Genomic DNA, 13,688 nt, shown 5'->3' on the forward strand with positions numbered 1-13,688 from the left:
TATAACAAAGTACACGTTTCCACTACTACTACTACTACAGTCACCTGTCAGTAGACAGTATATAACAAAGTACACGTTTCCACTACTACTACTACTACAGTCACCTGTCAGTAGACAGTATATAACAAAGTACACGTTTCCACTACTACTACTACTACAGTCACCTGTCAGTAGACAGTATATAACAAAGTACACGTTTCCACTACTACTACTACTACAGTCACCTGTCGGTAGACGGTATATAACAAAGTACACGTTTCCACTACTACTACTACTACTACACTCATCTGTCAGTAGACAGTATATAACAAAGTACACGTTTCCTCTACTACTACTACTACACTCATCTGTCAGTAGACAGTATATAACAAAGTACAGGTTTCCACTACTACTACTACTACACTCATCTGTCAGTAGACAGTATATAACAAAGTACACGTTTCCTCTACTACTACTACTACACTCATCTGTCAGTAGACAGTATATAACAAAGTACAGGTTTCCACTACTACTACTACTACAGTCACCTGTCAGTAGACAGTATATAACAAGGTACACGTTTCCACTACTACTACTACTACTACTACTACTACTACTACTACTACAGTCACCTGTCAGTAGACAGTATATAACGAAGTACACGTTTCAACTACTACTACAGTCACCTGTCAGTAGACAGTATATAACAAGGTACACGTTTCCACTACTACTACTACTACTACTACTACAGTCACCTGTCAGTAGACAGTATATAACAAAGTACACGTTTCCACTACTACTACTACTACAGTCACCTGTCAGTAGACAGTATATAATGAAGTACACATTTCCACTACTACTACTACTACACTCACCTGTCAGTAGACAGTATATAACAAAGTACACATTTCCTCTACTACTACGACTACTACACTCACCTGTAAGGAGACAGTATCAGTAATGTACACTTTTGTTTTCCCTTACTATAACTAATCATCTGTCAACAATCAGTCAGTAAATCAAACTTTCTACCATACCCTACTATTACTGACCTATCAGTAAATGACTTAGCAAAGAAGAAATCCTCTGCTAGATACTGAGCGAAAGCTTTGATTCCTCCTACTTCATCAAGAGGCTTTTTCCGCATTAATGCTGACATTCCCGTAGGGCAATTGATTCTAAAGAAGTCAGCTGACAGGTAGATACGTGCATGAGATGTACCAAAGAAAACCTAAAAACAGATCATATGATAAATCTCTAACCTGGCAGGTTTACCTGATAATCTGAGTGATTTAACAATTCCAGAAGTACTGAATAAGAAAATTTTGATAAGTTTTCCTTCAACTCTTATCACACACAAGGAAATAAAAACATTTTAAATATCAGTGGTTATGATGAACTCAACAATTCGCAGAACTAGCAAGCTCTACTAACAAATACATTTGTATGCTATCATGCTGGTTCAATTAAATGTTGGATATGTTTTTATTAACTTTAATATATTTCCTCTGAATTAATATTAATTATTTAACAACATTTTATTGATTTAGAGTCTGAAATGTACAAAACATGAATTCACACGTTCATAAATTTATATTTCAATTTATGGAACTTATTTAAGGTCTGCAATTTAATTTTTAAATATAACATTTTTTGTGGTTAGAACTTGAGACAAAATATATGAGACACTTGTGATAACACAATTTTCAAGTTGGGCATATGATTACAAAACTTTAAAGTGTGCAATTAGTTTTTGAACTAAATGTTCTTGGAAAAGTGATTTGTGCTCAAAACAATAAACTTTAACCCTTTTCTTTACTTTAAAACGTAATTTTTTACTTTTTTTAAATACAACTTTTTCAGAACTGATTACAAAGAAAAGTGAAACGTATACATTGTCTTAGAGTTATGACATTAAAATTCCTTCATTTTTTCAGCTACCGCTCTAATTAACACATTCAAACCTTCTCTAAGGTTGCTGGAAAACCTTTTCTGTCACATGTAAAAGGCATTTGATGGACTAGTCCAGTGTCATCCTTCATGGACAGAACCATGTCCAAGAGAGTGTCTTCTTTCACTGGAAAAAGGTTTAACTATATCAATTAACTTTGTTAATTATCCAACAATGCAGAGGATTATTAGAATAGCTGTAACAACCTGGTGGCAGAAATAACTGCTAAATAACTCCATAAATTAATGACAATTCTTATAACAAATCTACACACTACAAGATGCTACATACTGATGTACCATTTAAGCCATGTGGTACATCAGTATTTGTATGTACCATAATTATACCTAATAATAGTAATATTCAAAACTTATAAAACACATACTGATGAACAAGAAACTATTATTCAAACTTTTAATGAAGCATAATAAATACTATTAAAAAACTAACTTATGTTCAAAAACTTAGTTCATTGCCATGTTTAGAAAATACAATTTTTTAACAGTATACTAATCTCTAACTTATCAATGTTAGATTTATTTGACATCTTTACTTTCTCTACCTGTTAATATTACAGTACACTAGATTGTGTCACTTTGTCATAATACATAATCAACCTAGTAGTACATTGCAAACAAATATTTGTTCTGAAACTATCCTCACAAACGTTTTATTCTTATAAGTGGCCAAAAGGATTACAATTCAGAAAATAATAACAACAAACGCATGTCCAGAAAGAATAGTCCACAAAGCCATTAATACAAAACATATTAGGCTTAGAAATTTACAATAAAACAAAATGTAGCCATTAACATCAAACATATTAGGCTTAGAAATTTACAATATAACAAAATGTAGCCATTAACATCAAACATATTAGGCTTAGAAATTTACAATATAACAAAATGTAGCCATTAACATCAAACTAGACTGAGAAATTCACAACATAAGAAAATATAGCCATTAACACAAAACATACTAGGCTCAGAAATTCACAAAATAAAAAAGGCTTAAAAATGATGGAAATTCTTTATGAAAAGTAAAAGTAGTCACAATCTGGTACAGAAAGGTCCTAACATAGTTGTCTGTGAAACAAAATAGTGATAGTAATAATAATACAGTTAAATACTAAGATACTAAGAATAAAAAAAACAACAACACTTACTTCTAATACCACTGTCAGAGACTAGAAACAAATCATATTTGGCAGCTTCGTAGCCAAGTTGCATATTGTTAATCTTCGGATTAGCCCCAACCTTCATTCCACCTGGAATAAAGAATAACTACAAGGTAAATTATAAATATGAAATAATTTGAAAGTTCAAAGACTGATTTGTAAATACAAAGTGTACACATAAGTGCAAGTCTTGAAGTTAGGTTCATGCTTGGCAAAATAGTATCAAACTAATAAAGCAAACAAGATTTTTACATTTTGACTTTAAACCATTATGTTTTTTCAAATCATAAGCAAGAAAACCCATTCATACATTCTGTAAATTCAAACAAAAATACATTTAGTTCCTTGTGGGAAAACAAAAGTAAAACAAATGCATTCTGGAGTGCACATGAAATATAAAACACTAAGGCTTTTTACTTCTAGTCAGATGAGTTTTACAATATTTGAAATATACACTTTTCATAATATTAATTTAACATTAGCATGGCCCGGAATGGCCAGGTGGGTTAAGGCGTTAGACTCGTAATCTGAGGGTCACAGGTTCGAATCTCCGTTGCACCAAATATGTTTGTCCTTTCAGTCGTGGAGGGCATTATAATGTTATGGTCAATCCAACTATTCGTTGGTAAAACAGTAGCCCAAGAGTTGGTGGTGGGTGGTGATGACTAGCTGCCTTCCCTCTAGTCTCACACTGCTAAATTAGGGATGGCTAGCTCAGAGAGCCCTCGTGTATCTTTGTGCAAAATTAGAAAAAAACAAACAAAAAACCATTAGCATACATTTTCAGATAAAAACACTTAAAAACTTTTAATTACATTGATGCTGAATTTTTTAACTTACATTATTTGACTTACTATGTAGTGCGCATCAAAATTGTGCTTGAATTTTGGTACATATGGTCACAAATTTGGAAGGTGTTACTAAAGCAACAAATTATTTCAAACATGAGCAATGTGTGTTCACACAGTCTTGAAATGATGCAAGTTACATGAACCTGGAGTGTTTATATTTTTAATTAATTCAGCTTATAATAGTGGACCAACAGCTTTTCTCTCTAGCCATGAAATAAATATAAACAGCAAATTTCATCCACTGACACATTTCTGACTGTAATGAATCACATTATATCTTATGTACTCTTGTTAATATCCTCCTTAGTACTTTTGTACAGGTTATGCCGCAACATTATCATTAGAAAATCTGATTGTTCTGAATTTTGTGCAAAGCTACATAAAGGCTGTTTGACCCTACTGTCCCTAATTTAGCAACATAAAACAAGAAGGATGGCAGCTGGTCATCACCACACACTACCAACACATGGGCTATTATTTTACTAACAAATAGTGGGATTGATTGTCCATAGCTAATATGGCAAACATGTTTGGTGTGACAGGAATTTGAACCTGTAACCCTCAGATTACAAGTTGAGCTAGCTCCCTGACCACCTTGTCAAACTGGGCCTCACTGAAAAACATCACATTAGATATCTAGTTAGCTTGCAATGGGATTGTACACTGTTTTAAAACTAACAATTTCAAAATTTCAAGTTTTTCTGATGCTTTAAACAGTTGGTTTTAGAATTAACCCAAATACTGAAAATGTAAAACAAAAACGTGTTTTTTACTTTACCTATCTTATATCAAGCTCAGTATAAAACAGTATTATGTTCTAAAAAAAAACAACTTTATGTAGAGCACCACACTATATTTACCCAGCAGCGGGAAAAACGACTGTTTTACAAACAGTGTTAGCTTCATGCTAATGGATGCATTACTACTGCACCCTATGCCTACTGTTAAGCATCTCGCTACATTAAGATGAATTATCCTTTTTATGTCTGTTTTATTGCATTTCAAGATGAATAAAAAATATTACTAGGTTAACCTGTCTGAAACATGAGATGAATTTTCTATAGATTAGGTAGTTTCTGCAAAAATAAAGCACATTAGTTTTATATGTTATAGATCTATATAAATTTGTAGTTTTAAAATAATGGAAATTATTTCATCGTGAGATCTTAGAAGTTAAGCATTAAAAATGCTTACTTTAGTTGAATATTTCAATTACTGCTTTTTAATGTCTATTACATTCTAATAACTTAAACATTTCCCATTGAAGTTTTTATTTTATAATTTTATACTTTTATCTTTTTTTTTATTTAAAAGAACAAAAATGTACTTCCAGCATGTCCACAATAATCAGACACAATAAAAGCCATTTTTTCCCACATCAAACTTAATACCAGTCAATTATTTTAATTATTAATAAACAGGTTTTATTTAGTGTGTTTAACAAATTTTAAACCCATTTTGTGTTCATTTCAATACATATTTCTCTTTCAGTGATCTTATTTTCCTATTCAAGCAGTTGATTAGGTGATTTAGGCTTAATACAAACATGACCTAACAAACAGTATATTTATCGACAAGTTTAAACATGATACAAAAACATCTAACTAAGCCTACTTTATCTCATGCCACAAAAAAATTCCTACCATACTGCAGTTGTGTAATTCAACCAAAGTATCAAAATAAAGTTGTAAAATAACGTTTTAACATACTATAAAATAAAGGCTGTAACTAGGGTAGAAGTTGTGCACACACCTCTTTCAGCAACATAGCAAATTAAGATTTTATTACATGTTCAAAATAATGAGAAACTAAAAATTATAATGCTAAACATTTCAACTATTACTGTTAATTAAGATAATACTTAACAGACTACATAATGCTAATCTAACATAGGTTGGAATTTGATATGTAATGATATTCCAGTACATCAAATAACTTTAGGAGCAAACATATAAAACAAAGTTTATTTTTCAGTTGATTTATAAAAATTACAAGTTTTTAAATATTAGGCAACAAACGAGACCTAACAAACAAGACTGTAGTTAAAATACGTACTACAAAAAACGATACTTAATACAGTTCTGTGTCTCAAAGTACTGGGAGGTTAACATAATAATTATAAACTCCTCACCTATAAATATTTTGGCATCAATACTTGGATACTTCTCCATCAAACGTTTCACTAACATAATGGAAGGATCACTCTCATCGTGGATACAGAACAAAAGTTCATACTGAAATGAGATAAGGAACAATGCATGCCAATATTCATCTAGTTCGAAAAAGACGGACCTATTTTCACTAAAGAAATATCACCTTGGGCTTATGGCCAATACTAAAAACCAAGAAATGTTCAGATATAATAATTACAAGCCCAGACTAAAACTGTTACCACATTCTACCAAACAATGGAGTTTCTTTTCATTCAATTACATAAAAATTATTGGTTATGGAGAATATGTGTGCACCAAAGGTCATGAACAGTAAACTGAAGAAAAAAAAAGCACGTGTTTGTGCGTGTTTAAGTTTCTGTTTTTTAAATACTGTAAAGCAAAACTTTTTAAAACCTACTTTCATAATATCTTGTAATAGAGCTTATTTCATGTACCATAATGGTTGCATAAAAGCCTGCGGCTATGAACGTTAGCATTAAAACTTCTAGAATTTGTTTTGTGGAAAAATGAACCATCAACAGCAAATAACTAAAAAGAAACTGTTTACCTGAGGATAGTTCATAGTAAAGAAAGTCTCAAGGTTAGTAAACAGGTTTGGATCAACTCCCACCAGTGGCTTGATTATGGAAACTCCAGGAAGTGGTTCTTCTGGTGAAATTAACTGAATTTTCTTATGTAGTTTCAGTTTCCTATATAAAATTAATAATAACACCCACTAAATAAGTCAGCAATTTCAATGTACAAAATCATATCATGAAAGAAAAACATAACGAATAATACATGCATAGATCTTTTAACGCCCACACACATTGTAGTAATTATTACTACAATGACACCTTGTGTATGAATAACAAGCAACCATCAGTATTACATGCAGTAATTATTACTACAATGACACCTTGTGTTACCAGTGTGAATTTTTTTTCATACCATTAATATTCAGTGATTACTACTAGTTATGTCATAAAATTTTGATAAATCAATCATGGTCACGTGGATTAGGATACAGAGATTTTTTTAAAGTCTGGATTTACTGTAACACCAAAAAAATGCTAATTTAAGTTCAGCTGGGATATTGTGAGGAAAAATTTAAATATGTACTCCAGCCGTTCTGAAATACATTATTTCAAGTGGGTTTCTTGTCATCAAGAAAATGATAATGACAGGAAAAAAACAAAAAATTATACAGCAGTAACAATTTATTGTGGAAAGTTTTGAATAATTGTGATAAAGCTAGTATATGCTAATTTACAGTAATTATTTAACATTCAAGTTCTTTCTTTGAAGCAAGTTCTGGTTTATCTTATCGAATTTTCAATCCTAACAAGATACAAGATGTAGAACTTCAGAAAATTATGTGCACTGGAATCAAAACATTTCATACAGTTAAGTTTGTTTGTTTTCCTTAGCACATAATAAACTTATTTCTCATGTGTAAAAGTAACTTAATCTCAAAGCAATTCAACTGAAAGATCAGTGACTAACAAATATCAATAATTACTTTGTGTTACATAAAGATATTTTACATGAACCTACATCCCTAGAAGAATCTTAAAAGGTAATTTTAGCACAATCAAGCGAGTAGCCCAATACACTGTGCTACAATATTATTTTTATAGTCTTATGTTTAACCCTAAAATTAATGATATGGATTGTACAGACTTACCTATTTAGGAACCAAATTGTGAGTTTATGACTCTAAGTTGCAGGGCCCTTATAACCTATGAGTTACACATACACACAAAACCCATTAATAGTGCAATTATTTTCATTAATTATTTTAGGCCTCAATGGTCTTTTTATGCAAAAATAAGTAATTTCATCCTATTTTTACAAGTTGTTTTTCACCAAGTGTAAGAAAAGGAAAAAAAAAAAATTATTCAATATAATCAAATGTGTAACCCCACTGGATATAAATAATACACATAATTAAGAGTTTGTCATTGGAGGTAGGTTAACCTATAAAGCACGGGTCAAATATTACAGAGAATATGCTTGAACAAAAGAAAATAATGATATGAAAAATAACTTGGTACAAATTCAGCATGATCGCTAAACATAAAATGGTATACACAATCTCAACAGTGTTTCTTTTGTGATTATGTACAAAGCTACACAAAGGTTATGCGTGCTCTGCCCACCAGGGAGGCCACTATCACAACAGCCTCGCACAACACATGAAACCTGAACTGCTTGTTCTTTAATCAATACTGTTTACATCCAGTGTTTCACAAGTTTATTTAATTTCATGGTATGATCTAAATTTAATGTTTAGTACACAACTCCTTGTTGAGTGATTAAAAAATAAACTTTTCAACAATCTAGGAAAATTTACAAATATTCCTTGCTCAATTGTTTCAAGAAGAGCCCAGCAGACAAAAAACAAGACATCAAAATTAAAACTCAAAGTTAAGCATAATTAGAAATTTAGGCTTAATTACAACTGTCAGTAAAACTTCAGTTCTAGTGAATGGAATAAAGCGTGAGAAACAAAAGTTGCAACAGAGAGAGGAACGTCTTTTAAACCTGAAGATAACTCACATACAACTGTTGTCATTAGTGACAGTATCATTGGGAAAGCTTTCAATCATCCTCTGGGAAGATATTTACACAAAAATGTCTTTCAAAGATGATTCTGAAAGCACAACTGTTATGGTAGTTTTCTTAATGAATCTCTTCCTGCTTAAAGTGTAATTAAAATTATCAAACTCTGTACCGAGTTTACCTGGTTGATATAGATCTATTTGCATTACGTGAAACATTTATACTGTATAGTGTAGCCCCCTCCACAAACACACATATAAAAAAAAACTAATAAACAAATAGAAACCATTCATTGGGTCTAATGTTGAAAGCCTGTATAAGTTGAATATACAAACCCAATCAACTGTATATACTAATCACCAGCTAACTACTAACGACCTTTACTCTCGTGTTTGGGAAAGTCATTACAGATGTCAGGGTGATACAGTTCACAAGAGTATTAACTAAACATTACCTAAATTTGGAAGTTTTTGTGAGTGGGGAGTTATCTTTTAACATCTAAAAAGATTTCTAAGCTATATTATCATTTTCATTCATTATATATTTGAGAAATATTAATATCACCAAATTATCATTTTAACATAAAATTCTGAATACCTGGTTCATACCAATTTTCACACATACACACAAACAAACAAGTTTTAAACTAGTAACAATTTGATCCATGTATGATTTATTAAGTTGCAACAGTTCACAATATAAACAATAAAACTGATATATTTATAGGTTTACTGAAGCCAAAGTACAACATTTAGAGATTGCATCAAATACAGAATATTTTATATAGTGCAACTTTCAACTTAGATATTAATATAATTCACAGTCACTTTTTCTTCATTTTTCATAAATTCACATTTAAACTACAGTTTTATTATACATTCAAATAAACACAGATTATTTTTCATGCTAAAACAAGTACACACTAGATAATTTTTCATATTTTCAATGCTACAGTTCAAGTTAAATATTATAATTAATCCAAAACACCCTGAAACAAAAAAGTAAAAAAAAAACAAGCAGACAAAACAACACACTAACGAATTTGTTTTTTGTGTGTGTGTTTTTTACTGCACCTAAGCTGTAACAATCTTATACCATAAATGACTACATTTTCTGGATGGCCTTGATTTGTCTCAAAGCCCTACACTATGCACTAACCAGATATCAAAACAGGTTCAACTTAGGGCCTTGAAACACCAAGCCAAGATGGACCCAGCAGCTAAAAATGTCACAGTTCCAACTGTGAAGTTACTATGGTAACAGTCTCTTAATGTGCGCTATAGCAACTGAAAAAGTCTGCTCTTAAGGTTGAAATTGTCTATGGAACTAGGATAATTGTAGTTAAATATAAAGTACATAACACTGACAAGTTTCTTCTGCACTAGATAACCACCCATATCCAGTTATTATTATTTAGCAGTTATTTTATTTTTATGTTACTACCAGAACAGGTTCACAAATAAATAACTCACTCACTATCAACTATACATTTTATTTTAACTTAAACAGTTTATAATCAAAACTAGTTGAGAAGTTACTAATACTGGATTTTATTCTACAGTTTTTGTACAATTTGACAAATTCTAATAGTTGGAATTTTTTCACCTTATCCACCAAGATTCTTTATACTATAATCTTATTAAGAACTCTTTATATAATACAGAAATACAAAAACCTCCAGCTTCAAAGCTTATGACTATCAATTATTTAAATATTTTGTCACCAAAGTGACAATACATTTTGATAATATTTTATGTTCTTATTTCAAAGCCATTTTACAAGGCTTTGTTAAAAACTACCCATGGCTACAAAACATTATAACGCAGAAGTGTTTTTTTTCACCATCCTTGGACTCTATTAACATCTTTAAAGTGAGGGTTCCTCAAAATATTAACCCCTAATCTAACAGACCATTCTCGTCAACAGTGATCAAACATATACAAAATGTTTAGAATACTAACAGGAGATATTCAACTCAAAGTTAAACAATACTGATATGTGCGCTTCTATTAGATTGCTTAATATTTTTAAACTTTTTAAAAGCCCGTTTGTTTTTTTTTTACCTAGCCCGTTTCAAAAACAGAACCTCCGAATTAATGAGAAAAATAGCGCTGCCATTGACGAGACTGCATTTTAAATTAGCTTTGAGCTCGCGTACCACTAAAGATTCGAAGACCACAATTTGAGAAACATTAATGTAGACTACACTGCAATTTTTAGTACACCCGGAGGCAGCAAATCTGTTGACAACTTGCAAATATAACTTTTACCAAATATAATTTACGTTAATGCGTATATGACGTTAATATTGTTAATGAAACGTTTAATGGCAACTCACTTCATAGGCAAAATATGACAAATAAAACGCGTGAAACCAGCGAGCGGACACGTGCTGAAACGTACAAGAAAAGTTAGGCCATGGTTATATATAGTGTAAAGATACTACTCGCTATAAAAATTTAAAGCAGTTAACTGCTAAAAAAAGGATGACTTTTATAAGCATTTATGCAACATATCTTATCCAACGAATGAAGCCTGTGTTACTGTTAAACTGTACATACACACTTTAAAGTTAATTTAGATGGTAATTGTGCCAGAGACTATGTTGGTCCACATAGATGCTTGCTTTCATAAACGTATTCCCAACTCGGGAATTAAAGGCTTAGTGATGATAGCGGGGAGTTCTGTATTATTCATCGAAATGTTATCTTAATCGCGTCACCAGCAAATGTACTTCCAACCCACCGATATTTTCGCAGCGGGTTATCACAAAATGTACCAATACTTATGACTATCTAAATATAGTTTTATACAACAATAAAAATTACCCGAAATGCTTAATTTTTATTTTGTTTGAATGTTATTTGTCATGTTTAATGTAAGGAGGCTCACAGCACTACCTAAAATCTATACAGAATAGTTATTTATATCTTTTGTCAAAACCTACACTAAGCCTAGGTAGATCCAACGATATCCCACTTTTTTTTCTTTTTGTGTGTGTCACGAATACTTTTAAAGGCACCTTCCACAAAGAGTGGGCGAAGTAGAAATATTTTATTTTCGAACAACTATTGTCTTCAGATCTATTTATTTATATATTCAATGAACATAGATTTACCGCATCCAAACCTATACAGAATGTTATTTACATGAAATAATAAAAATAGCGTAAGTACTATATGCTATTTCAGCTCAGAGTCTAAAATCGTAACTGACGAGGCTCAGTAAATGAGCATTTCTGATAACACAAACTTAAATTAGTGGTTGAACACCCTTTTAAATCATTCACCATATAAAAGATTTCATAGTTCTGTTGTTTAAATATAATGATAAAACATTTGTACGCTTTGTTGCACGTAATGTGGGTATACTGTTTAATTATATGAGTAGGCGCGCGCACACACATACATGCGCGAGTTTATATATATTTTGATATAAAATCGTACAAACCCTTTCGGACGGTAAATCTAATTTTATAAGTGTTCACACACCACAACCGACTCGGATATCTTTAAAACAGAACTATTCCCAGATTGTCAAGTCTCACACCGCTCTTTTATGTTTCTTTAACAAATAACTTCATCAACTAGAACAGACAAAGTACACACAAAACCAATTCAGTGTAACATGAACCACACATTAAACAATTATTTTTATAGTATATTATGAAGTAGTATATAGAAAATAGAACTAAACGTGTTTTAAGGCATTTTTCTCATTCACAGACCATCTGCTACTGTTCAGAAATTGACCAATATCACCCACTCAGTTTTAGGCTTAACTTTTATTTTTTGTTAGATATGTGAAACTTTTCAACCATTACAAGCACAAAAATCAACCGCACCAGTCTGACCTAGCACCTTCAATATCAGCAAATAATCTCCAACCCTGTTCACTCTTCGGCTTTTTTATTTTCTTTTGATAGGCGATTATTGATACCTAGTTCTATATACACACACACAGAATAAACCTCTCGGTTCCCATAGTAACAAATTGGTATTCTGTCGTATATTTGCTTCCCCAATATATGAAAAAGCCTACACAGTTTCACAGGGAAAACATCATGCTTATAACTACAATTTTTTTTTAGTTTTATCGGATATTTACGTTATGTTATCCTTTGCGTTGCAGGAAATGAAAACTTATCTGGTACATAACTTACAATTAAACAAACACCCGTTTTGGTTCACTGTGCGATGCTTCGTGTCAGAGAAATGAGTAAACAATAGGTGGTTCCATGGCAACGGAGTTCAAATCGACAAAGAAAAACTACCTGATTACAGAACTCTTTTGAAACAGACGGTAATACTAGTCAATTTTCTTTGAAGAATTTTGATCTACCGCCAGTATTATATTGTACAATGATGAAAAACCTTAAATGTGACTAACAACAAGGAAGTTGATTTTTATATTCACTCCCTATATATTGAAATAAATATCCAAATAAGCACTTTTAAAAATCACTTTAACTGACGAAGTGCAAAGAATCAATTTTATACTGAGAAAATGCAAGAGAAACATTTTCACCCTGGACATATAACTGATTCTAACACTAATAAAACATTGTAAGGACAGCTTGGTACTCATGATTGAACAACATAGAAAACTCTGAAACATCCAAAATTGAAAAATTGATATTTAGTAGCCCTAAAAATTAAACAGCACATTTTGTAAAACATAAACACTGAAGTATACTTTAACATACATCAAATAGTCCATTTGTAGAAAGCTTCAAAAATATATCTAAATTACATCTGCCTAAAGGTTCACTTGTAAAAAAAACTTGACATGCCAGCCATGCCTACCTAAGTGTCCACTCGTACAAAAATGATAAACAATTGTCAAAGGTACACTTATCAGAAAATCCAAAAATCATAATTTATAAAGATGTTGGTAAATAGCCTAATACAAAAATTTTGTAAATATTTCGTGTTAAATACTTGAGAATAATACTATGGGTTCATGGCTGAAAAACATCATAATACCAAATATTAAAATAAAACATATGCTGA

At 31.3% G+C, this 13,688-nt stretch overlaps 1 protein-coding gene across 4 annotated transcripts in view; it reads right to left on the reverse strand.

The window, feature by feature from the left end:
• LOC143248544 (ceramide glucosyltransferase-like) overlaps positions 1 to 13,688 on the reverse strand; it is a 45,438-nt gene that overhangs the window by 16,708 nt on the left and 15,042 nt on the right. For 3 of the 4 annotated variants that reach the window (XM_076496976.1, XM_076496975.1, XM_076496979.1), the window contains exons 2-6: positions 6,680 to 6,821; positions 6,090 to 6,192; positions 3,096 to 3,197; positions 1,944 to 2,056; positions 1,032 to 1,210 (exon numbers count right to left, since the gene is read on the reverse strand). In XM_076496976.1, the coding sequence (XP_076353091.1) occupies positions 1,032 to 1,210; positions 1,944 to 2,056; positions 3,096 to 3,197; positions 6,090 to 6,192; positions 6,680 to 6,821 (639 nt within the window). Of the gene's footprint in view, positions 1 to 1,031; positions 1,211 to 1,943; positions 2,057 to 3,095; positions 3,198 to 6,089; positions 6,193 to 6,679; positions 6,822 to 11,014; positions 11,035 to 13,688 lie in introns of those variants that run through there. The other variant, XM_076496977.1, reaches the window with a different exon arrangement.

This window comes from Tachypleus tridentatus, chromosome 4 (genome assembly GCF_004210375.1).
Source record: "Tachypleus tridentatus isolate NWPU-2018 chromosome 4, ASM421037v1, whole genome shotgun sequence".
Classification (NCBI taxonomy): Eukaryota; Metazoa; Arthropoda; class Merostomata; order Xiphosura; family Limulidae; genus Tachypleus; species Tachypleus tridentatus.